At 41.8% G+C, this 27,032-nt stretch overlaps 1 protein-coding gene across 1 annotated transcript; it reads right to left on the minus strand.

The window, feature by feature from the left end:
- Positions 1-214: 214 nt before the first annotated feature.
- LOC116371917 (gastrula zinc finger protein XlCGF17.1-like) lies at positions 215-8,274 on the minus strand. Its single transcript, XM_031821057.1, has 3 exons — positions 8,164-8,274; positions 2,610-2,810; positions 215-2,097 (listed from the first exon to the last, which is right to left on the minus strand). The coding sequence occupies exons 2-3, from the start codon at positions 2,710-2,712 to the stop codon at positions 1,082-1,084; spliced, it is 1,119 nt and encodes a 372-aa protein (XP_031676917.1). The 5' UTR covers positions 2,713-2,810; positions 8,164-8,274; the 3' UTR covers positions 215-1,081.
- Between the last annotated feature and the right edge of the window lie 18,758 nt (positions 8,275-27,032).

Raw genomic sequence — 27,032 nt, forward strand, 5'->3', positions numbered from 1 at the left:
AATAACTGTTTGATACATGGAACTAGGAAGCACTGAATTAAGTGACATATGTGTTGTCATGTGTAAACACGGGAGCTACTTTGTCCCAAAATGCTAAATAGAATTCTTGAATTCTAATTCCCCAATAGTAAGTGGGCCATTCTTGAATTGTTGTGGTAATGCTGTCCCTGGACTGTGGCACCTTATAAAACTATTGAAAATGAAACAAGACAAATACATTTTTCATTTTATTTAACTGGTTTTACATAAGAAAACATGTAAGTCCTTTATACTGATTAACATATATTTGTATGCATTGTAGAAAAATACTGGTGGCTAGCAAAATGGCTTGTCCCCGTGGTGATGTGTAAAGGTGTATTGACATGTTTTTGAGTAGATTCATGTAAATATATTTTGATTGGCAACAAAAACATTGTATTTTCTGAAAGATAACCCAGAGGTTGACCAGCAAAATGAATGTAGAACATTTATTTTTCATTAGTAATTCAATGAAATTCATTGCAGTTATCCAAATACATTAATCATCAATGACTAAAATAGTGAATCTAGTTTTAAAAGACAATTTAATAAACCAATTTGTATCATTAAACAAAACACATTTAGTAGGAATAAAAGTATCCACCCAAACTAAAGGTGAAAACTGATCATCACATCATCTCTATCTGACACATGTTGTGTCTACTAACTCATTCCCACAGAAAACTGATCATCACACCATCTCTATCTGACACATGTTGTGTCTACTAACTCATTCCCACAGAAAACTGCAGAGGGAAGCAGTACCTCCCTCCATTGTTTTAACAAGCGATCCCTCAGAGGGTTTTCAACGCTAAGGGCAAATCCAAAGTAATCTCAATATCTTTACAGTAGAAGCAAACAAAACACACCAGAACTGACAAGGTGCACACTGATCAGTAAAGTAAAGAGAGGCTAACATTCTATAACGCTCCCTTTTCTCTGCACAGTTCTCTCACAGTGAGAAACAATAGGATTACAATAGTGTTACTCTCTGGTAATGTTATCAAATACACTGTTACCACTTCCTTTATGAGATGAGAATGAAGTGATGGAGTGACTAATCTTAACTGGCCTGAGAGAACTGATGAGGCTTCTTTCCTTTATGTATACGTTGGTGTGTTATTAAGTTGCTCTGTTGAGAGAAACTCTTCCCACAGTCAGAGCAGGAGTAAGGCTTCTCTCCTGTGTGTGTTCTCTGGTGAACTTTTAGCTCAGATGATGTTGTGAAGCACTTCACACAGTCAGAGCATGAGAAAGGCTTCTCTCCTGTATGTATAAGTTGGTGTGTTTTTAAGTTGCTCTTTTGAGAGAAACTCTTCCCACAGTCAGAGCAGCAGTAAGGCTTCTCCCCTGTGTGTGTTCTCAGGTGAACTTTTAGCTCAGCTGATGTTGTGAAGTACTTCCCACAGTCAGAGCAGGAGTAAGGCTTCTCTGCTTTATGTATATGTTGGTGTGATTTTAAGCTGCTTTGATGAGAGAAACTCTTGCCACAATCAGAGCAGGAGTAAGGCTTCTCTCCTGTGTGTATACGTTGGTGTGACTTTAAGCTGCTCTGTTGAGAGAAACTCATCCCACAGTCAGAGCAGTAGTAAGGCTTCTCTCCTGTGTGTGTCCTCTGATGAACTTTTAACTCAAATGATGCTGTGAAGCATTTTCCACAGTCAGAGCAGTAGTACGGCTTCTCTCCTGTGTGTATATGTTTGTGCGAGTTTAAGCTGCTCTGTTGCGAGAAACTCTTCCCACAGTCAGAGCAGGAGTAAGGCTTCTCTCCTGTGTGTATACGTTGGTGTCTTTTTAAGTGACCCAATCCTGAGAAACTCTTCCCACAGTCAGAGCAGGAGTAAGGCTTCTCTCCAGTGTGCACTCTCTGATGAACTGTCAGAGCCTTTGATGTTGTGAAGTGTGTCCCACAGTCAGTGCAGGAATAAGGCTTCTCTCCTGTGTGTATTTGTAGGTGTATTTTTAGCTTTGATAGAAATGGGAAAATCTCCTCACAATGTGGGCAGTGGTGAGGCCTCTTAGCTCTGGGATGTTCCTGCTGTTGCTCTCTGGATGCAGATAATGTCTCAACATGGTCTCCTGTGTGAACAACATCAGAAGAACCAGTCAGTTGGTGTGATATACATGTCAAATGTATACATGCCATATCACCCTCCACTCATTATCACAAGGGTTAGTAACTACCAGAGTTGAGGTCAATTCCATTTTTAATTAGCCAATTCAAATAAACCAAAGTTCTATTTAAAATGTTCCTCTTTGAAAGGCATTGAAGAGAATTGTAATTTCAGTGATCTTCCTGAAATAACTGGAATTTAATCAAACAAATTCTGACAATACTGGTGTCAAACTATGCAAGTCTCAGTAGAATGAAGTAACATCTACCTTCTCACTGAAACAGTTCATCATGAAACAGTTCTACTGTAACATTTCATGCACAGTGGGAAATTGGAATGAACAACACAAGCGAAAGAATGTCAGGGGTCATGTGTGATGTCAGAATTACAGAATACTACCTAGCAATAGACTGGGTGATAGCTTATGGAGGTCTAGCTTATGAAGATAACTTATAAATAGATAGAACCTGCTCTTACCATGACTAACAGATGTGCCAATCTTCTCCTCCTCTTCTTCATCTTTAATGTTGACTTTCAGCTCCAGTGTTTGACTGCAGTCTTCCAGTTTCACTGATGTCATCTCTGGATCCTGCAGTGCAAACTGGGCTCCACTCTCACAATCAGGACCCAGTGACTGGGTTTGTCCTCACTGTTGATGTTACCAGCCTCAGACTTAATCTGAGTTGGACAGTAGTATTAAAGAGCAACGGACACAAAAGTTATTTTCTTGACAGTTCTGGCACTTTCTTATTCTAAAAAATATATATTTCATTTTTCAACTATCTCATTTCAACAGCTCAAGTAGCTAAGCATTGACAACATTCATTCACATTAGACAAGTGCACATGTTAAATTACACAACGTAAGTGCATTTAACCTATAGTAGATTTCCTAAATTCAAATAATGCATAAAATGAATCACAAACCATCTAGTACAAGGTTACAGTATGTTGTAGGGAGCACTATGTAATATTTTATTGAATAACCTTGTCTACACTGTATTGTTTCACACAAAACCATTAGTCAGTGGTGGAAAAACTACTAAATATTCATACTTGAGTGAAAGTAAAAAGTAAAAAGTAAATGTCATACATCAAATTCCTAATATTAAGCTGATGATTTTCAATTTTGTTATGTATTTATTTACAGACGCAAGGGGCACACTCCAACACGCAGACATAATTGACAACTTTGTGCGTCTCCCCTTCTCGTAGGCCTATTTTATGGATACGTCATATGTATTGATCTGTTTATCATTGTTAGCAGAGTAGACTAGGCTACCCCGGATTTTTTTTCGATTTGACAAATATTCTGCTAATGTGTCCAGTCATATAGAGTGTACTAGAATAGCATTAAATATCTTTCTAAAAGGCCAAGAAACGTATCTGATATAGCTCGCCTATTCTATTCTACGTGCTCAGCCATGCATTGAACAGACTTTTTTGCAAACAGAGATTGAATTATATTATTAGCCTAAATTATTACTATATCAACTACTGTCTCGGCACTCTCCGGACAATTCCTTCTACCAAATGGCTTGGCTTTTGCTCTGACATGCACTGTCAACTGTGGGACCTTATATAAAAAGGTATATGCCTTTCCAAATCATGTCCAATGCATTGAATTTACACCAGGTGGACTCCACTCAAGTTGTAGAAACATCTCAAGGATGATCAATGGAAACAGGATGCACCTGAGCTCAATTTCGAGTCTCATAGCAAAGGGTCTGAATATGTACCCAAATAAGGTATTTCTGTTATTCTGTTATTTTGATTTTACATTTGCAAAAATTGCTTACCCAGTTTCGCTTTGTCATTATGGGGTATTGTGTGTAGATTGATGAAAACATTTTATTTCATCCATTTTAGAATAAGGCTGCAACGTAACAATGTGGAAAAAGACAAAGGGTCTGAATACTTTTCGAATGCACTGTCCTCGTGGGTAAACAAAACAACCTTGTGGGTTAGTATTATGGATAGAGCTAGCTAGCAACTGCATTTTTATTCATCAAGATGACCAAGCTTTGTGTGGTAGCAGGTTGTAGCAACACTTGCTGTGCAAATGTGATTTTCTCAATGGCCACGCAAATGAAACGCTTTAAAAAGTGGGATACATTTGTGGCCACAATGCGGGCGAATTTGACATCTACTCGTCAATCTGCGGGGGACATTTAACTTTCATGGCTATCAACAATGGAAGGAGGGCTTCAGCAAAACGTTACTTTTCAAATTGGATGCTGTCCATACCAACAACGTGGTTAGAAAGTATCACAAACAGCCAGCAGCAGCAGAGACCGATCATTATAGTTTCACCTGGTAAGTGGCAGTGCTAGCTTACTATGCTAAGGCTCGCTAGCTACAGAGCTACCGCATTCAGCTCACGTCTTCCATCTAAATCAACTTTGCCATCTCTTCTTAAAATGTGATTTTTAAACATAACCTTAATCACACTGATTAACTCTAAAGTAACATGTCTAGACTCTAGAGAAGTGACATGATATATCCCTAGTTAATTCTGCTCTAGACTCTAGAGAAGTGACATGATATATCCCTAGTTGATTCTGCTCTAGACTCTAGAGAAGTGACATGATATATCCCTAGTTGATTCTGCTCTGGACTCCAGAGAAGTGACATGATATTGCCTGCTAACATGAATGACTTTCAGCTCCAAATGCAGGTGTAAAACGCAGTTTGTTTCTGTAGCCTAGCTTGCATTTTATGGCTGTAATGACAGGTTACATTTGCGTAGCAATTGTGCACTCATGTTGGCGTGTGCACGCATATTGCACAATATTGTACCACTCCTTTTTGTGGGTCACGGGTCAAAAAAGTTTGCAAACCACTGGGATACACGATAGTGGCAACAAATGGAGTTGGGTTGCATATAGTCATGGTAGGATACATGATAGTGGCAACAAATTGAGTTGGGTTGGATATAGTCATGGTAGGATACATGATAGTGGCAACAAATGGAGTTGGGTTGGATATAGTCATGGTAGGATACATGATAGTGGCAACACATAGAGTTGGGTTGGATATAGTCATGGTAGGATACATGATAGTGGCAACAAATGGAGTTGGGTTGGATATAGTCATGGTAGGATACATGATAGTGGCAACAAATGGAGTTGGGTTGGATATAGTCATGGTAGGATACATGATAGTGGCAACAAATGGAGTTGGGTTGGATATAGTCATGGTAGGATACATGATAGTGGCAACAAATAGAGTTGGGTTGGATATAGTCATGGTAGGATACATGATAGTGGCAACAAATGGAGTTGGGTTGGATATAGTCATGGTAGGATACATGATAGTGGCAACAAATGGAGTTGGGTTGGATATAGTCATGGTAGGATACATGATAGTGGCAACAAATGGAGTTGGGTTGGATATAGTCATGGTAGGCTAAAGTAAGTCTTACAATCTTCTATTTTGACTGGAATTCAGAAGCCTTTTTAAACCTCAGTTACACTTGAAGTTTTGCATTTCCTGTTCTAATTAGTTTATCTGAATACTTTACTCCTCAGATGGTGATGCTTTCCCCTTGTAATAATAGCTCAATAGAGCCCCACAGTGTAGGTGTCATGATACCCATAAAACCTAGCGGTCAAGAAAGGAAATGGTTCCAATCCATAGGGGATTTCTATTAGGATTTTTGTCATTCATTTGTATTGAAGGGCACATAAAGAACATGTACCATACATACACAACATATATTTGCTGTCTTTACAAAGGAGCGGAATTACATTCACATGTTATGGGAACATTTTGCCTGTATAGAGCAAATATTTCAAGAGTCTGAATAAGAACACAATTTGGAAGAGGCCACAGAAAACCAGAAAAAAAAAGTTTTAAATCCAGAAATTACAGAATAAGAGCTGTACAATGTCAGGAACTGTGGACAGATCATAGGGGATTTATTAATAACCATGTAAATCTCTCTCAGACGAGGCAACTTTTTTTCCCTCCAATATATTTGGCTCTATTTCCTCTCAGATTTGAAAATGCTAATTAGAGTCAACGTAGACATCATGAAAAACTACAATTCCCTGCAAGCGTCTGCACGTCATCTCTAGCTGACACCTTTGCTAACAGATATTATGTCAATTTAAAACTTGCACAAGACAGTACACAGAATTGGTCATTTAAATAAATGTAGCCAATTTATTCATTAATACATTTAGCTAAGGTTAAATAGTTAATCCATAGATTCTTACTTTTTCCTCACTTCAGCAGTCTCATCCAGATCAACATGGCATTTGTAGTTCTTTATGATAGCCACATTAGAAGCTAATTAGTGCTTCTTTTTTGGAGGGGGAGGGGGGGTGTATTTAATGTTATCAAAATGTTATGCTGGGATAAGTCTATGCGAAACGCAGCCCTTATTTTAAGTGTTTCTAAAATCCCCTATGGGAAAAATGAATGGTGGAAAAATGATTTGGAACCATTTCACGTTTGACTGCTAGGTTTTATGGGTATTAGGAAAGGACAGGGGGACACCTAGTCAGTTGTACAACTGAATGCCTTCAACTGAAATGTGTCTTCCAAATTGAACCCAACCCCTCTGAATCAGAGAGGTGCGGGGGGCTGCCTTAAATTGACATCCACATCATCGGCGCCCGGGGCAGTGGGTTAAAATGCCTTGCTCAGGGGCAGAACGACAAATGTTTTCCTTGTCAGCTCAGGGATTCGATCCAGCAACCTTTCGGTTACTGGCCCAAAACTCTAACGACTAGGTACTCTATGAGTCTGTGACCATAGCTGCTGGGAATGATTTTTGGGGGGGCTGCCCTTTTTTAGCTTGAGCACATGCTTCCCAAAAGGTCTGGGCATGGCTCTGTATAGAGCCCTGTGGCTGGGGTCGAAACTGTGTGTGTGTGTGTGTGTGTGTGTGTGTGTGTGTGTGTGTGTGTGTGTGTGTGTGTGTGTGTGTGTGTGTGTGTGTGTGTGTGTGTGTGTGGATGGTGTGCTAAACCAAAATGTGGCCATGTATTCCATCGTGGATCGGTTGGCATTTTGGAGTAGTCCAGGAGCCAGGTTTTCTTTAGAGGGGTGGATTGTGGATTTTGCTCAATGGGAAAGTTTATTTTGGGAGTTTAGGATCAATGTTGTCACAGTTTCTTGTTGAAGAGACATCAGCCAACCTTAGCTTGCTCCTATTCTGAATAAATTTGTGTCCGTTTCTTTCTAGCTGGCAAAATCAGTGAGCTGAACTTTGTTTGGTCCTGCCATGTGTCAATAACATAGCCAAGTTTGTCACTGGTATGGGCTAATTATCCTAAACCTAGACAGTGATAGCAGCTGTGGCAGCCAGATAAAACCATGGAGATGGGGAGATAATTCAGGTTCTGTTTCACCTGCTGCTGGCTTGATAATGTTCACTCAAATACGTTTTTCCATACATTAAATGATATTTGTATTATCTAAAGATTGTAATTGTGTTCATATCTGATTAATATTGAAGAAAAATCCTCACAGCCGTTTGCCATACCAAAATGTGAACTACAATTTGGTGCGCACCATTTTACTATGTACAGTAGGCAGTAAACTCACCATGTGTCATCAAAATTACCATCTTCTGTACGTGGTTTATATATGAGGGGAGCATAAATTGTACAATTGTAAACGAATAAATAATGGTATAAGTTAGAACCAATGTATATTAGTTAATATACTGTACCGACTACATAAATATATGAACGGGTCCACTGTCTTCTATCTGGACTTTAAAACGCTGACAGCGGTCGCCGCCATTTTACCAGCTCGTGATAGTTATTTTTTACACAACCAAGAACCATATAAAATGAACTCAGAAATCTCAAATAAATTGATTCTTTTTAAATTACCTTGACGAAATTGTGTACATTAACGCAGACAAACCCCAAATCTCAAGTTATATGACTTGTAAAATCGTTTTCACCACGACACAAAAATAACATAAAATCTGGTAATCCCTTGACGGATTTGTTACCTATCATGTTATGACATGTTCTGTCGATATTAGGAAGTGTAAACGTGCTATTACCAACCTGTAGTAATACATAGAAACGGAAACAAAAATGATCGTCTTCACATCTGCTGCTTTCTTTATTCTGAACAATGGTGCATGTCCATAGAGATGGATAGAGGACTCATCTTTGTATCTGTGTAATTATAGCGTCTGTGACAATACGCAGCGGCATTGAGGGGATTCAATTCATCTGGCCTGGGCTCCCGGATAGGCGTGTTTTTGCAAGGAGGTGAAAATGGATGTCATTCGTTTTGGAACTGGGTTGCCTTCCAGATGGGAGCCAGGTGCCACATTCAAAGCCCACAGAGAAGTCTCCTCAAAACAAAAGTGATGTAATTAAGCACTTGGAGTAATGAGTAGGATTCTGTGTTTTCACATGAAAAAAAATTCTAACAAATATTTTATGGAAAGAGATGTATGTTTTCTGGATGATGCACCTTGTTGACTAAATGACAGAAAGGCACAGATTACTGTTCTATTGGAGAAGAGCGATTCAAATCAAATCAAATTTTATTTGTCACATACACATGGTTAGCAGATGTTAATGCGAGTGTAGCTAAATGCTTGTGCTTCTAGTTCCGACAATGCAGTAATAACGAACAAGTAATCTAACTAACAATTCCTAAAAAACTACTGTCTTATACACAGTGTAAGGGGATAAGGAATATGTACATAAGGATATATGAATGAGTGATGGTACAGAGCAGCATAGGCAAGATACAGTAGATGATATCGAGTACAGTATAACATATGAGATGAGTATGTAAACAAAGTGGCATAGTTAAAGTCCCTTGCCGCATTTGCCTGTTTACCGTTTACATCACAGGCCATAAAACGATGCCCTGTGGCTCAGCATAATCAAATCTGCCAATTCACCATTTGAAGTGGTACATTTTCTTCTTCACGATTGGTTTATCCCTACTGATGAGCCAGTTGGACATGACTCCAACGGAGTCACCAGGAGGGATCAGCCAATGAATTTGGAAGTCCCACACAGTTGACTACATTAAAATGGTGGAAGTCCACAATGCATTTAGTTATAATAAGAACTAGAGACAGCCTCCAAGATGGCCGACCGTTGTTTTGAACTTTATCTACTCACGGTTGCATATGCCTGTTCATGGAGGTTGACATCTTGCTAGTTCCGGTTTCAGGAGCCCATTAGTAAATGCCAGTGGAGGTCGGTGGAGTTTAAGAGAGGGAGGTCCGTTCTTTTTTTCATGACCACGGCCTTATTTCTGTAAGAGTATGTTGGATGACTGCCATTCATATGCCATTCAACCAGCTCAATGTAACATCAATAGGTTTAGGCTACTACATGGTACTCTAATTTTCTCCATACCCATCCTGTGCTTGTTACAACTTAGCCTATGAATGAAAGTTTACAACGTAGGTGCACAGGTCGAGAGAAATGTGAGACAGACATTGACATATTCAATACCGCCTTGCACACTCTTGCATGTATCTAGCTGATCTAGGGTGTAATCATTAGTCCAACAGTTGCAAACAAAGAGTTTCTATTGGACAAATTCCAGTATGTTTATCCCTGTTTCGTTCCGTTTACTTCCGTTTAAGAAACGTTTTTCTACAGAATCGGTCGGAATAAATACACCCCTGATCACACACAAACACAGTTCACTTTCAAAGCAACTACATGCAAACAGCAGATCCTGGACTATCCATTTACTTCAGTCAGTCTGTCTCATCTTCCAATGTCAGGAATCAATCACATTGAAGGAGCAGGTCCTGGATGAGAGCACATGAGTGAATTCCATTGTTTTTCCTTCTGCATGTGTCACAAGCTCTTCCATGTAATAGCATGAATATAAAACGTTAATAACTTTGGCTGTGATTGGTGGGGGACAAAAATCAGGCTCGAAGACAATTCATGAAAAAAAATAAAAATAGATGGATTTGTTTGGCACAAAGGTGATAACGAATTGCCTTCTCTATGGTGGCTTCTATTGGAATGATCTTTCTGGACAGGTGGCATCCTATGACAGTGCCATGTTGAACGTCACTGAGCTCTTCAGTAAGGCCATTCTACTGCCAATGTTTGTGTCACACCCTGATCTGTTTCACTTGTCTTTGTGCTTGTCTCCGCCCCCCTCCAAGTGTCGCCCATCTTCCACCATGATCCCCAATGTATTTATACCTGTGTTCTCTGTCTGTTGCCAGTTCAATTGGTCTCATCAAGCGTAAAACCATTTTCCCGGTGCTCCTATTTTTTTTCTCGTTCCTGTTTTCCCGGTTTTGACCATTCTGCCTGCCTGCCGTCATGTACCTTGTCACACCACCCTGGATTACTGACCTCTACCTGCCCTTCACCTGTCGTTTGCCTGCCCCCTTGTTTTAGTAATAAACTTTTGTTACTTCGAAAATGTCTGCATCTGGGTCTTCTCCTGAGCCTTAATAGTTTGTCTATGGAGAATGCATGGCTGTGTGCTCAATTGTATACACCTGTCAGAAACGGGTGTGACTAAAATAGCCGAATCCACTCATTTGAAGGTGTGTCCACATACTTTTGGTGATGTAGTGTATAATCAGTTGGCTATAGGCCTATTTCAATGTAATATTCAACCAAGTGAGTTCTATTTTTCTACTTGTAGGCTGGCTACTGTCTGTAATGTGTGTCAATAGACACTGAGTGTACAAAACATTAGAAACACCTTAATACTGAGTTGGACCCCCTTTGCCCTCAGAACAGCCTCAATTCATCGGGGCATGGACTCTACAAGGTGTCAAGTGTTCTACAGGGACTGGCCCCTGTTGACTACAATGCTTCTCACGCTTGTGTCAAGTTGGCTGAATTCCCTGTCATGTTCTTGGAACCATTCCTGGACAAGACTTGGGGCATAATCCTGCTGAAGAAAATCTATTTGCAGATGGATACACTGCTGCCATGAAGGGAGGCACCTGATTGGCAATGTTGTTTTAGATATCCTGTGGCATTCAAACATTGCTCCACTTTTATCAAGGGGCCCAATATGTGCCATGAAAACACACTCCACACCATTACCACCAGCCTTCAATGTTGACACGAGGCATGATGGATGCATGTACTCATGTGGTTGTTCAAGATGGCGCCGATTGAAAAACTCAGCAACAAAAGAAACGTCCCTCTTTCAGGACTCTGTCTTTCAAAGATAATTTGTAAAAATCCAAATAACTTCTCATGTCTTCATTGTAAAGGGTATAAACACTGTTTCCCATGCTTGTTCAATGAACCATAAACAATTAATGAACATGCACCTGTGGAACGGTCGTTAAGACACGAACAGCTTAAGCAATTAAGGTCACAGTTATGAAAACTTAGGACACTAAAGAGACGTTTCTACGGACTCTTTAAAAATACCATCTGCGTGAACGTGCCTCAGGCATGCTACAAGGAGGCATGAGGACTGCAGATGTGGCCAGGGAAATACATTGCAATGTCTGTACTGTGAGACGCCTAAGACAGTGCTACAGGGAGACAGGACGGACAGCTGATCATCCTCACAGTGGCAGACCATGTGTAACAACACCTGTACAGGATCGGTACATCCGAACATCACACCTGCAGGACAGGTACAGGATGGCAACAACAACTGCCCGAGTTACACCAGGAATGGACAATCCCTTTATCAGTCCTCAGACTGTCCGCAATAGGCTGAGAGAGGCTGGACTGAGGGCTTGTAGGCCTGTTGTAAGGCAGGTCCTCACCAGACATCACCAGTAACAACGTCGCCTATGGGCACAAACCCACCATTGATGGACCAGACAGGACTGGCAAAAAGTGCTCTTCCCTGACGAGTCGCGTTTTTGTCTCACCAGGGGCAATGGTCAGATTCGGCTTTACCGTCGAAGGAATGAGCGTTATGAGGCCTGTACTCTGGAGAAGGATCGATTTGGAGGTGGAGGGTCCGTCATTGTCTGGGGCAGTGTGTCACAGCATCATCGGACTGAGCATGTTGTCATTGCAGGAAATCTCAACGCTGTGCATTACAGGGAAGACATCCTCCTCCCTCATGTGGTACCCTTCCTGCAGGCTCATCCTGACATGACCCTCCAGCATGACAATGCCACCAGCTATACTGCTCGTTCTGTGTGTGATTTCCTACAAGACAGGAATGTCAGTGTTCTGCCATGGCCAGAGAAGAGCCCGGATCTCAATACCATTAAGCACGTCTGGGACCTGTTGGATCGGAGGGTGAGGGCTAGGGCCATTTCCCCCCCAGAAATGTCCGGGAACGTGCAGGAGCCTTGGTGGAAGAGTGGGGTAACGTCTCACAGCAAGAACTGGAAAATCTGGTGCAGTCCATGAGGAGGAGATGCACTGCAGTACTTAATGCAGCTGCCAATTGGTCTGAGGAGATCAGTCACCTGCACGAACCAAGAACATTTTTTAAATATTTTTTTTAGAGGACTAGTAGTTGGCAGGGCAATTCTGTGTATTAATTATGTATCATTTTTACTTAAGTACTTTACACCACTGCATGCATCCATGCCGTGTGTCAGCATTGCAGGCTGGTGGTGTGATGGTTGGGGTGTGTTTTCAGGACACACATTGGGCCCCTTGATAAAAGTTGAGCAACATTTGAATGCCACAGGATATCTAAACATCATTTCCAATCAGGTGCATCCCTTCATGGCAGCAGTTTATCCATCTGCAAATATATTTTTTTCAGCAGGATTATGCCACAAGGCTTGTCCAGTTAAGGTTCCAAGAGCATGACAGTCAATTCAGTTTACTGCAGTGGCCTGCCGAGTCACCAGATCTCAATCCAATTGTTCATCTGTGGGAGGAGATGGAACGAGCTGATGATGATCAGTTTTCAGCATTTAGTTTTGGTGGATTATTTTATATTACTATATAACTTTTGTTTAATGATAAACAGGCTATGAATCGACTACTTGTGTTTATTAAATAGTATTTTAATACTAGATCCGTTATTTTAGTCATTGATGATGAATGTGTTTGAATAACTGTATAGAAGTTAATTGATCTGGCGGCAGGTAGCCTAGTGGTTAAGAGTGTTGGGCCAGTAACTGAAAGGTTGCTGGTTTGAATCCCGATCCGACTAGGTGAAAAATGTCATTGTGCCCTTGAGCAAAGCAATTAACCATTATTTGTCCTGTAAGTCACTCTTATCCAGAGATCTGCTAAATGACACAAATGTAATGAAACATTTTTTTTACATGAATTTATGCTGGGCAACCTCCTCTTCTCTTGTGTATAATTAAATGAAATAAACTGTTTGAAGTGAAATACTGTATATACAATACACAACATTACCACTTTGTTTACCCTGGCCAGAGGGACAGGACCATAGTAAACTAGACTATGTAACTGCTGTTGTTAGTAGCCTAGAGTTTCCATGCAACACAGCATGTCAGATCACTAATGATTAGATGTACAGGCTGCTACATTTTTGCTTGTGTCCCTTAACTTTTCCTTGTGGTAAAAATGATGTGGGTAAAACAAAGTGTGAATTTAAAGTTTGAATCTCGGAGCGTCGTAGCACCATTAGGTGCAGGAAATCCACTTACCTAGTTGCGGCCCACTTTTTGGAAGCGAACCACTCGATTTCGTCCCTGCGTTATATCGGCATTGAACATGTCACCCTCCTTATGAGAGGAGGTGACCTCGACAATTTATTAAAACGAGAGGCTACCTGGATCTTTCATTTAAAGACCCTTGCTCTCTTCGGTCTCAGCGTATACTTTGATCAAATCAAATCAAATTTATTTATATAGCCCTTCGTACATCAGCTGATATCTCAAAGTGCTGTACAGAAACCCAGCCTAAAAACCCCAAACAGCAAGCAATGCAGGTGTAGAAGCACGGTGGCTAGGAAAAACTCCCTAGAAAGGCCAATACCTAGGAAGAAACCTAGAGAGGAACCAGGCTATGTGGGGTGGCCAGTCCTCTTCTGGCTGTGCCGGGTGGAGATTATAACAGAACATGGCCAAGATGTTCAAATGTTCATAAATGACCAGCATGGTCGAATAATAATAAGGCAGAACAGTTGAAACTGGAGCAGCAGCACAGTCAGGTGGAAGTTGAAACTGGAGCAGCAGCATGGCCAGGTGGACTGGGGACAGCAAGGAGTCATCATGTCAGGTAGTCCTGGGGCATGGTCCTAGGGCTCAGGTCAGTTGAAACTGGAACAGCAGCATGGCCAGGTGGACTGGGGACAGCAAGGAGTCATCATGTCAGGTAGTCCTGGGGCATGGTCCTAGGGCTCAGGTCCTCCGAGAGAGAGAAAGAAAGAGAGAAGGAGAGAATTAGAGAACGCACACTTAGATTCACACAGGACACCGAATAGGACAGGAGAAGTACTCCAGATATAACAAACTGACCCCAGCCCCCCGACACATAAACTACTGCAGCATAAATACTGGAGGCTGAGACAGGAGGGGTCAGGAGACACTGTGGCCCCATCCGAGGACACCCCCGGACAGGGCCAAACAGGAAGGATATAACCCCACCCACTTTGCCAAAGCACAGCCCCCACACCACTAGAGGGATATCTTCAACCACCAACTTACCATCCTGAGACAAGGCTGAGTATAGCCCACAAAGATCTCCGCCACGGCACAACCCAAGGGGGGGGGGGCGCCAACCCAGACAGGATGACCACAACAGTGAATCAACCCACTCAGGTGACGCACCCCCTCCAGGGACGGCATGAGAGAGCCCCAGCAAGCCAGTGACTCAGCCCCTGTAATAGGGTTAGAGGCAGAGAATCCCAGTGGAAAGAGGGGAACCGGCCAGGCAGAGACAGCAAGGGCGGTTCGTTGCTCCAGAGCCTTTCCGTTCACCTTCCCACTCCTGGGCCAGACTACACTCAATCATATGACCCACTGAAGAGATGAGTCTTCAGTAAAGACTTAAAGGTTGAGACCGAGTTTGCGTCTCTGACATGGGTAGGCAGACCGTTCCATAAAAATGGAGCTCTATAGGAGAAAGCCCTGCCCCCAGCTGTTTGCTTAGAAATTCTAGGGACAATTAGGCCTGCGTCTTGTGACCGTAGCGTACGTGTAGGTATGTACGGCAGGACCAAATCAGAGAGATAGGTAGGAGCAAGCCCATGTAATGCTTTGTAGGTTAGCAGTAAAACCTTGAAATCAGCCCTTGCTTTGACAGGAAGCCAGTGTAGAGAGGCTAGCACTGGAGTAATATGATCAAATTTTTTGGTTCTAGTCAGGATTCTAGCAGCCGTATTTAGCACTAACTGAAGTTTATTTAGTGCTTTATCCGGGTAGCCGGAAAATAGAGCATTGCAGTAGTCTAACCTAGAAGTGACAAAAGCATGGATTAATTTTTCTGCATCATTTTTGGACAGAAAGTTTCTGATTTTTGCAATGTTACGTAGATGGAAAAAAGCTGTCCTCGAAATGGTCTTGATATGTTCTTCAAAAGAGAGATCAGGGTCCAGAGTAACGCCGAGGTCCTTCACAGTTTTATTTGAGACGACTGTACAACCATTAAGATTAATTGTCAGATTCAACAGAAGATCTCTTTGTTTCTTGGGACCTAGAACAAGCATCTCTGTTTTGTCCGAGTTTAATAGTAGAAAGTTTGCAGCCATCCACTTCCTTATGTCTGAAACACATGCTTCTAGCGAGGGCAATTTTGAGGCTTCACCATGTTTCATTGAAATGTACAGCTGTGTGTCATCCGCATAGCAGTGAAAGTTTACATTATGTTTTCGAATAACATCCCCAAGAGGTAAAATATATAGTGAAAACAATAGTGGTCCTAAAACGGAACCTTGAGGAACACCGAAATGTACAGTTGATTTGTCAGAGGACAAACCATTCACAGAGACAAACTGATATCTTTCCGACAGATAAGATCTAAACCAGGCCAGAACATGTCCGTGTAGACCAATTTGGGTTTCCAATCTCTCCAAAAGAATGTGGTGATCGATGGTATCAAAAGCAGCACTAAGGTCTAGGAGCACGAGGACAGATGCAGAGCCTCGGTCCGATGCCATTAAAATGTCATTTACCACCTGAAGATCTTGATCTGAAGCCATTCTTGTGATTGTTGTGGTGTTGCTATTCATTGTAAATGTTTGTTGGCCTATTGTAGGAAAATTGTATCTATGATCGTGTGCTCTCATTCATGTTTTTGATATGTTATTTTTATCTGAGAATTAACCAATGATATCAGGGCACACCCTGCCATGATTACAGACACCTGTGTGTCCTTTAACACTATATAAACTAGTGACCCACAGTATTTGTCATTATACCCTGATGAAGACAGCTCGTCTGTCGAAACTTTGCATATTAGGTTATTACATTATTGCATCAGAGCTTCTAAAGTGTGGGTCTCTCCTTTCCTTTACCAAGTGTTCTACTCCGCTAGCCAGCACCTCAACTCAACAGGTGTTCTACTCCGCCAGCCAGCACCTCAACTCAACAGGTGTTCTACTCCGCCAGCCAGCACCTCAACTCAACAGGTGTTCTATTCCGCTAGCCAGCACTATATAATATGTCACTGTCTGTTTGTAAGTCATGGATATAATATATCTCTCTGTTTGTTAGTCATGGATATAATATATCTCTCTGTTTGTTAGTCATGGATATAATATGTCTCTCTGTTTGTAAGTCATGGATATAATATGTCTCTCTCTGCAATAACAATTCATCTCCATCCCCTCCCTTAAGTGGCTTTCCAACATCTAAGTCCTGGAACCTCAGTTTGCTAGCATCATGTCCGACCACATTAGTTTCTGGCTACAGGGGATTTCTCGTCACCAGTTCTGATGTTGCTCTTGTTCTCTGTAATACGAACTTTCCATTCTATTTTAAACTTCCCAACATCATAATAGCCACATGGGCACATCAGGAAATATACCAGACATGTTGTTTTACAGGAAATATACCACACATGTTGTTTTACAGGAAATATACCACACATGTTGTTTTACAGGAAATATACCACATATTTTGAGGAAATTCTACCCGTGACATATTTTCTTTCCCGTATGAGGATGAAGAAAGAAATCCTCCTTGATCATTACATTCCAGTTGTCACAATGATCTGAAGGGAGGGTGGATAGGAAATGCTGAGGGGGAACATATTCATCTGTTCCTACCAGACTGTCCCTCAGGTTTCTAGCAGGTTTATCTGTTCCTACCAGACTGTCCCTCAGGTTTCTAGCAGGTTTATCTGCTCCTACCAGACTGTCCCTCAGGTTTCTAGCAGGTTTATCTGTTCCTACCAGACTGTCCCTCAGGTTTCTAGCAGGTTTATCTGTTCCTACCAGACTGTCCCTCAGGTTTCTAGCAGGTTTATCTGTTCCTACCAGACTGTCCCTCAGGTTTCTAGCAGGTTTATCTGCTCCTACCAGACTGTCCCTCAGGTTTCTAGCAGGTTTATCTGTTCCTACCAGACTGTCCCTCAGGTTTCTAGCAGGTTTATCTGTTCCTACCAGACTGTCCCTCAGGTTTCTAGCAGGTTTATCTGCTCCTACCAGACTGTCCCTCAGGTTTCTAGCAGGTTTATCTGATCCTACCAGACTGTCCCTCAGGTTTCTAGCAGGTTTATCTGTTCCTACTAGACTGTCCCTCAGGTTTCTACTGTTTATCTGCTCCTACTAGACTGTCCCTCAGGTTTCTACTGTTTATCTGCTCCTACCAGACTGCCCCTCAGGTTTCTAGCAGGTTTATCTGATCCTACCAGACTGTCCCTCAGGTTTCTAGCAGGTTTATCTGTTCCTACCAGACTGTCCCTCAGGTTTCTACTATGTTTGTCTGCTCCTACCAGACTGTCCCTCAGGTTTCTAGCAGGTTTATCTGCTCCTACCAGACTGCCCCTCAGGTTTCTAGCAGGTTTATCTGTTCCTACCAGACTGTCCCTCAGGTTTCTACTATGTTTGTCTGCTCCTACCAGACTGTCCCTCAGGTTTCTAGCAGGTTTATCTGCTCCTACCAGACTGCCCCTCAGGTTTCTAGCAGGTTTATCTGCTCCTACTAGACTGTCCCTCAGGTTTCTAGTATGTTTTAAAAGAGAATCGAGAGATATTCTGAAAAGCCCGGCCTACAGAAAGATCCCAGTCCGAAAATAGAAGTCTGAGATCAACCTCCTGGTTCTCCCCTGTGCAGGCCACACCCACTCCAATTGTACTGTATGTATGAACACATTTTGAACAGCGGCTTTCACTCTGAACATTCATATCAATGACTCACCCTGAAATGGACCATCAATACCAGAGTTCTACAAGACTATTTACATAATCAACTGGGCATTACAACAGCGTGACCCTCATTATAGTCCTGGGTATATATTGTTACTCTGGCTACTGTTTTAAAAAAAACTACTTTGTAGCATTTATAGCACAAATCCATGTGTATAGAGTCGCAGTGAAAGTCTACACACACCTTTAAATTTTGCCTGCTTAAATCTTAATAGGGGTGACATCTTTCATTTTTTCTACCGACCTACAGTACCTACAAGACATTTTCAAAGTGTAAGAAACTTGTAAAACAGATTTAATCTCTAAATTATATAATAAATCGCAATAAAGCTAAAATCGACAATCAAAAAGTTATAATCAACTGGAGTGACTATATAAAAAATAATACAGAGAAAGGACCTGTAGATTCAGAGGTGAATAAATCTCTCAATGTTATCCATTGTTTCCATACCGCTTAGCAACAGTGACACTGTATTCAGCAAGATCAGTCACATTAGAAGAGTGATCTGGGACACCACATTCATCACCAATGACTGCACAAGTACCCCCTTGACCTGCCAAAATATAGTTTGTTTTGCAGGGCTAACTTATGCAATTCTTTCATGTCCCCATTTAATTCTTCCAGGGCATTTCGAGTAGCATTGCCAATTTTCTTTCTGTGTCTAGAGATGTCTGGAATTTCATCTAACGCACATGCAACTCCATACCCAGGAAAAAACACTGCAAAGAACCTGGAGGCCGGCGCCTGAGTGCGAGTGACGCCAGATAGAGATCTCTTATCTCTCCTCATTCCAGGAGGTCTGTAGTCTGTGAACGAAGCCTTCAGATCCCTCTCATTATTCTGAACGGTTCTTACAGCTGTCAACACAAACCCTACAGTACATGTCCCTCCCCAGTCACCACAAACCCTACAGTACATGTCCCTCCCCAGTTCCATGGAATGTTGTAGTAAGCCATTTTTCCACACAACCAATAGGTTCCATTCGGAGCTCCTCTGAAAGGGATAATAACATTATAGACTGAAATACCATAAGTAACATTATCAGGTTCCCCAGTGTCGACCTCTGTGGTTGTACAATGCAGAGAATGTCATGTGGTCAGGGTTAAGTGGCATTGCCACTAAGAATGGTAAGGCCATTTGCATAGACAGATTTACCTCTATGGGAACTCCCACCAGCTGTAAACCTGCTCCTACCTTAACTGGCCCCAAACCACAAACCCAACACTCTTTTGTCCAGATGTAGAATTACATTAATCTTTCCACGATGACCATCTGCTTCTGGGTTACTGCTCCGGACCAGCGTCGGTCCCTTTCGCTCAGGGCTCCTTCTACCCTCTGTCAGGTTCCCACAAGGGGACAACCTACTGTTCTCATTAGCACTCCTGTGCTAATGCAGAGGAGGGCCACACTGCACCACTGGAACTGGCGGGGGCCCATCGTCTTCTGGATCAGGAACTCGTCTGAGGTGCTACACGTGGATCCAGGTATCTCTCTCAGTAACCTTCACCATGGTGGGAGTGGTCAGAAGAACTTGGTACTGGCCTCTCCAATGGGGGTCCTTTCAACTCTTTCTCCTGAAGTCCTTCACCACCACAAAATCACCTGGGTTAAAACAGTATTCAGTTCCACCTGCTAGATCTGGCAAGGAAGCCTTTGCCCGGGGGGGGGAAAAGAGCCTTAAGAATACTGTTAAGGGTGACACAATACTCAACCATGTCTTCCTCTATCCCTTGCAGGGACAACCTGTTCTGGGCAAAATGTGCGTTTGTCATTTGCATAGGATGGCCAGACAGCACCTCGTGTGGAGAGACACCAGTGACTGTATGGGGTCTTATTTATAATTACGCTGAGCAGACCCTTCTATAAAAAAACTCTAAATCCAGATTTTCTAATGGGGTGTCTCAAGTCCAACCTAGGCCTACAGTCAATCTCAATAGCCAATCACAGCCCTCACAAAACTAAAACATGTCAAACCAGTTCTAATTATAAAACAAATAAAGCTATTAATATCAACTTAAAAAGCTTCTATGAAAATCAATATCAATCAGAATGAAATAACAGTTGGACTGATCTACAGCCTCATTAGACTCAACTATCAGCAAAACAAGGATCAAAGAAATCACCTAAAAGTAAATATTAGAAACTGTTAAACATTCGAGTGAAGAAAAGCACCAGGTATGGAAAGCACCAGGTATGGAAAGCACCAGGTATGGAAAGCACCAGGTATGGAAAGCACCAGGTATGGAAAGCACCAGGTATGGAAAGCACCAGGTATGGAAAGCACCAGGTATGGAAAGCACCAGGTATGGAAAGCACCAGGTATGGAAAGCACCAGGTATGGAAAGCACCAGGTATGTAAAGCACCAGGTATGGAAAGCACCAGGTATGGAAAGCACCAGGTATGGACAGCACCAGGTATGGAAAGCACCAGGTATGGAAAGCACCAGGTATGGACAGCACCAGGTATGGAAAGCACCAGGTATGGAAAGCACCAGGTATGGAAAGCACCAGGTATGGAAAGCACCAGGTATGTAAAGCACCAGCTTTCCCATATAATTTTATTTGACATTCTGGATCAAAGTAGCTGCCCAATTTACTCAAATGACAACACAATTTCAGTTATATTAAATTCAGGAACATCTGGAGAGTCCCCTACTGATTATAGACCCACAAGTTTAACAAACTGTGACTATCAAATTATAAAGCTTATAAGAATGGCAAAAGTATTACCAGACTTAACATCAAACAAACAGAGTTTATTAAAAATAGACAAACAAAAACACATTTCAGTTTAAAACAATACGCAAAAAAACAATATATATTTATCAAAAATGGTGGTTGATGCCGAAAAGGCTTTCGACTGTCTTGAAGGGCCTTTTCTATTCAAAACTTTAGAAACTTAAAATTTGAGCAGAAAAAAATATATATTTATAAAAAGATTGTATAAATGTCAGAAAGCTAAAATATACAAAAATATATTACCTGATGAAATAGTTTTATTAAGGAGCACAAGTGTCACGAATCCCGCCGAAGATGGTGCCTCTTCCTGTTCGACCGGCGCTCGGCGGTCGTCGTCGCCGGCCAACTAGCTGCCACCCTTTTCTGTTTCAGTTAGTTTTGTCTGATTAGCTTCACCTGTTTCTTGTTTGGGTTTTGTTTTGGGCGATTTAAACCCGGTAGGCCCGCCTGCTTTTGTGCACCACAAAATATGAAATACTTTGGATGCTTAATAAGTGACAACAAATAACAAAACACTATATAAAGATAACTGTATTCCATTACTTAACAATATGACAGCAGATGTATTTAAATGGAATAATCCTCCCAATCTGGCAGGTAGAATAAACCTCTAAAGAATGGCATGGCTCCCAAAGTTTTAGTATTTATTTTCCATAATACCATTTACCCCACATTCTTTAAAAAGTATACTGTCATAACACTGTATATGGACAAATAAAATAAACTGTAAAAGACGTGGTAATAGGAAATACATGTATCTCAGTGACAGCTCTAAAAAGCCACTTTGGAAGGACCAATGTAGATAGTTTCAAATACACTCAACTTAAAGGTTTTATATCACAATGTTGATTTGGAATCTTTTGGACATCACAGCAATCTTGAGGGAATTATATTTGAGTCAGAAAATGATATTAATATGATAGGTAAGCTATAGAAAACTTTGCAGAAAACCTATACAACTGACAATCTCTTAGAAAAACTACTGGAACCAAGATTTAACAATAACTGATATTGTAGCTGGAAAAAATAGAAAATCCCATCAACTGGATGAGTCACTATTATGTAGGTGGATGGAAATGATCCAGACATTATATTGAATATAACAATAAACTACACTCATCAATCTGACTCCATTACTATGTGAATGCTACAGACCTATAATCGTATCCAGTGGGTATAGCCAAGGTTGCAAACCTTTAGTCACCACTCAGAATACTATAAGATGCAAGTGTCTAGGTTTACCGTTCTGCAATTATTAAGAGGCTGAGGAACAAGGAGCTTATATCTTACAATCTATGTCTTAGCACTAAATTAGTTAACCTTAGCGCAGAGATGCACAGTTAGACTGAGCATATAAGCTATGTACAGTGCATTCGGAAAGCAAACTAACTGCACTTGATACAATCATCTTGGCAAAGGAGAAATGCTCACTAACAAGGATGTTGCACAACATTTGAGAGAAATGATCTTTTTGTGAGTGTGGAAAATTTGACAGCGCGGCAAAGATTATTGTTTGATTTGAGATGGGAGCTCCTCCCTCTCCGCTTTTTCCGTTGACATGACGGGCCATTGCCCGGTTCAACCCTGGCCAGTGTAATAAAACGCTCTCAAAGAAAGTGCACTCAGTGAGTGAACACAATTAAAACATTTTAAGTACTTTTAATTTAACAAAATTACGAATACACTTGGTTTAACTACACAGTGTTATTTCAATGTGGTTCAATAAGGATAGAAGATATAATAGTCAAACAGGGAGCAACCAAAATGGAGGTCTGGTGAGGTGACCAAACAATAGTGACACTACATGGAACATTCATTCTTGAATTGAGGTGGCCTTCCAACTTGCAAATCCTTTCAACACACCATTGTTAGAGCTTTATATACTGTACTACTGGGACTACATAGAGGATCAGGCTGTTGAAATGCAGTTGATTATGTAAATAGTCTTGTAGAACTCTGGTATTGATGGTCTATTTGAGGGTGAGTCATTGATATGAATGTTCAGAGTGAAAGAGCTGTGAACTCTCCTGTGATGGCCCACGTCTACCACAACCTTTCCTATTGTGTTAGTAAGCACCACAGCATTTTAGGAAGCTATTGTTCAAAATGTGTTCATACACACAGTAACAACGGGAGGGGGTGTAGGATGCACGGGGGAGGACCAGGAGGTTGATCTCAGATTCTATTCAGAGTTGACAGATTGACAGTGGAGACAAATCCAGCCTGCCTCTCTCTTTCCACACTGTAAATCTACAGTCACTGGGTCCTGATTGTGACAGTGGAGTCTAGTTTGCACTGCAGGATCCAGAGATGGCATCAGTAGGCAGGTTTCCATTGACCCAGGTTAATTAGACAAAATATCCCACAGAAAAAAAATCGAGAAACATTGAAGAACCACAGTGACATTACGTGGAGGCGTAAGAATGGCGCTGCTAAGATCAGAGATTTATCTCCTGAGTACATACTGTACCTCGTCCCCTGAATACCAACCAAGTAATCTGACTTCTAATTAAATCAAATCAAATCAAATCAAATTATCGTTTATATTTTTAGTTTTTCCCTCCGTTTTTTCCCTTGGACGTGGTTCGTCAGGACCTCCACCAGCCGAAGCTAAGTAGTAACATTAACATGATGCCTTCTAATTGCAGTCGCTGTACTCATAATATACAGGAGTACGAGGATAGCTGTGCTGCAAGCCCAGCTTCAGACGCAATCGTTAGGCAAGGGTCATTTCAGTGTAGGAAAGGATGAAACAGCATCTGTGTCACCAGTATGTACAGATTGTAGTATAAATCCCCTCGCACAGTCCCCGCAGCCGGACAATTTTCTCATGGCTTCTAGAGGGAAATGATGTAGGAATGCTCAACCGGTGTCACTCATTCAGCCGACAGAAACTTTCAACCGGTTCTCCCCATTAAGCAGCAAGTCGGAGCCAGAGGTCGAGCATTCTCTGGTCTCTACTCCTCCCGTTACGGGGTCTGAGACGCCGAAGCCTCCCACCATTAGCTCTGACAAATTGAAAACCCTAGTCATTGGCGACTCCATTACCCGCAGTATTAGACTTAAAATCATTCAGCGATCATACACTGTTTACCAGGGGGCAGGGCTACCGACGTTAAGGCTAATCTGAAGAAGGTGCTGGCTAAAGCTAAAACTAGCGAGTGTAGAGCGTATAGGGATATTGTTATCCACGTCGGCACCAACTATGTTAGGATGAAACAGTCAGAGGTCACCAAGCGCAACATAGCTTCAGCGTGTAAATCAGCTAGAAAGATGTGTTGGCATCGAGTAATTTTCTCTGGCCCCCTCCCAGTTAGAGGGAGTGATGAGCTCTACAGCAGTCTCACAACTCAATCGCTGGTTGAAAACTGTTTTCTGCCCCTCCCAAAAGATAGAATTTGTAGATAATTGGCCCTCTTTCTGGGACTCACCCACAAACAGGACCAAGCATGCCCTGTTGAGGAGTGACGGACTCCATCCTAGCTGGAGGGGTGCTCTCATCTTATCTACGAACATAGAGAGCGCTCTAACTCCCCTAGCTCCACAATGAAATAGGGTGCAGGCCAGGTAGCAGGCTGCCAGCTTAGTGGAGTCTGCCACTAGCACAGTCAGTGTAGTCAGCTCAGCTATCCCCATTGAGACCGTGTCTGTGCCTCGACCTAGGTTGGGCAAAGCTAAACATGGCGGTGTTTGCCTTAGTAATCTCCCTGGAATAAAGACCTCCTCCATTCCTGTCATTATTGAAAGAGATTGTGATACCACACATCTCAAAATAGGGCTACTTAATGTTAGATCCCTCACTTCCAAGGCAGTTATAGTCAATTAACTAATCACTGATCATAATCTTGATGTGATTGGCCTGACTGAAACATGGCTTAAGCCTGATGAATTTACTATGGTAAATGAGGCCTCACCTCCTGGTTACACTAGTGACCATATCCCCTGCGCATCCCGCAAAGGCGGAGGTGTTGCTAACATCTACGATAGCAAATTTCAATTTACAAAAACAACGTTTTCGTCTTTTGAGCTTCTAGTCATGAAATCTATGCAGCCTACTCAATCACTTTTTATAGCTACTGTTTACAGGCCTCCTGGGCCATATACAGCGTTCCTCACGGACTCAGTGGGTTTTGTCCAACATGTCTCCGGACCTACTCACTGCCACAGTGATACTCTGGACCTAGTTTTGTCCCATGATATAAATGTTGTGGATCTTAATTCATGTTTTTCCTCATAATCCTGGACTATTGGACCACCATTTTATTACGTTTGCAATCGCAACAAATAATCTGCTCAGACTCCAACCAAGAATCATCAAAAGTCGTGCTATAAATTCTCAGACAACCCAAAGATTGCTTGATGCCCTTTCAGACTCCCTCTGTCTACCCAAGGACGTCAGAGGAAAGAAATCAGTTAACCACCTAACTGAGGATCTCAATTTAACCTTGAGCAATACCCTAGATGCAGTCGCACCCCTAAAAACTACAATTTATTTGTCACAAGAAACTAGCTCCCTGGTATACAGAAAATACCCAAGCTCTGAAGCAAGCTTCCAGAAAATTGTAACGGAAGTGGTGCCACACCAAACTGGAAGTCTTCCGACAAGCTTGGAAAGACAGTACCGTGCAGTATCGAAGAGCCCTCACTGCTGCTCGATCATCCTATTTTTCCAACTTAATTGAGGAAAATAAGAACAATCCAACATTTATTTTTGATACTGTCGCAAAGCTAACTGAAAAACAACATTCCCCAAGAGAGGATTGCTTTCACTTCAGCAGTAATAAATTCATGAACTTCTTTGAGGAAAAGATCATGATCATTAAAAAGCAAATTACGGACTCCTCTTTAAATCTATGTATTCCTCCAAAGCTCAGTTGTCCAGAGTCTGCACAACTCTGCCAGGACCTAGGATCAAGGGAGACACTCAAGTGTTTTAGTACTATATCTCTTGACACAATGATGAAAATAAGCATGGCCTGTAAACCTTCAAGCTTCATACTGGACCCTATTCCAACTAAACTACTGAAAGAGCTGCTTCCTGTGCTTGGCCCTGCTATGTTGAACATAATAAACGGCTCTCTATCCACGGGATGTGTACCAAACTCACTAAAAGTGACAGTAATAAATCCTCTCTTGAAAAAGCCAAACCTTGACCCAGAAAATATGAAAAACTATCGGCCTATATCGAATCTCCCATTCCTCTCAAAGAAAATTTAAAAAGCTGCTGCGCAGCAACTCACTGCCTTCCTGAAGACAAACAATGTATACAAAATGCTTCAGTCTGGTTTTAGACCCCATCATAGCACTGAGACTGCACTTGTAAAGGTGGTAAATTACCTTTTAATGGCGTCAGACCGAGGCTCTGCATCTGTCCTCGTGCTCCTAGAACTTAGTGCTTGCTGCCTTTGATACCATCGATCACCACATTCTTTTGGAGAGATTGGAAACCCAAATTGGTCTACACGGACAAGTTCTGGCCTGGTTTAGATCTTATCTGTCGGAAAGATATCAGTTTGTCTCTGTGGATGGTTTGTCCTCTGACAAATCAACAGTAAATTTCGGTGTTCCTCAAGGTTCCGTTTTAGGACTACTATTGTTTTCACTATATATTTTACCTCTTGGGGATGTCATTCGAAAACATAATGTTAACTTTCACTGCTATGCGAATGACACACGGCTGTACATTTTGATGACACATGGTGAAGCCCCAAAATTTCCCTCATTGGAAGCCTGTGTTTCAGACATAAGGAAGTGGATGGCTGCAAACTTTCTACTTTTAAACTCGGACAAAACAGAGATGCTTGTTCTAGGTCCCAAGAAACAAAGATATCTTCTGTTGAATCTGACAATTAATGTTGATGGTTGTACAGTCGTCTAAAATAAAACTGTGAAGGACCTCGGCGTTACTCTGGACTCTGATCTCTCTTTTGACGAACATATCAAGACTGTTTCAAT

The sequence above is a fragment of the Oncorhynchus kisutch genome, unplaced genomic scaffold, assembly GCF_002021735.2.
Source record: "Oncorhynchus kisutch isolate 150728-3 unplaced genomic scaffold, Okis_V2 scaffold3826, whole genome shotgun sequence".
Classification (NCBI taxonomy): Eukaryota; Metazoa; Chordata; class Actinopteri; order Salmoniformes; family Salmonidae; genus Oncorhynchus; species Oncorhynchus kisutch.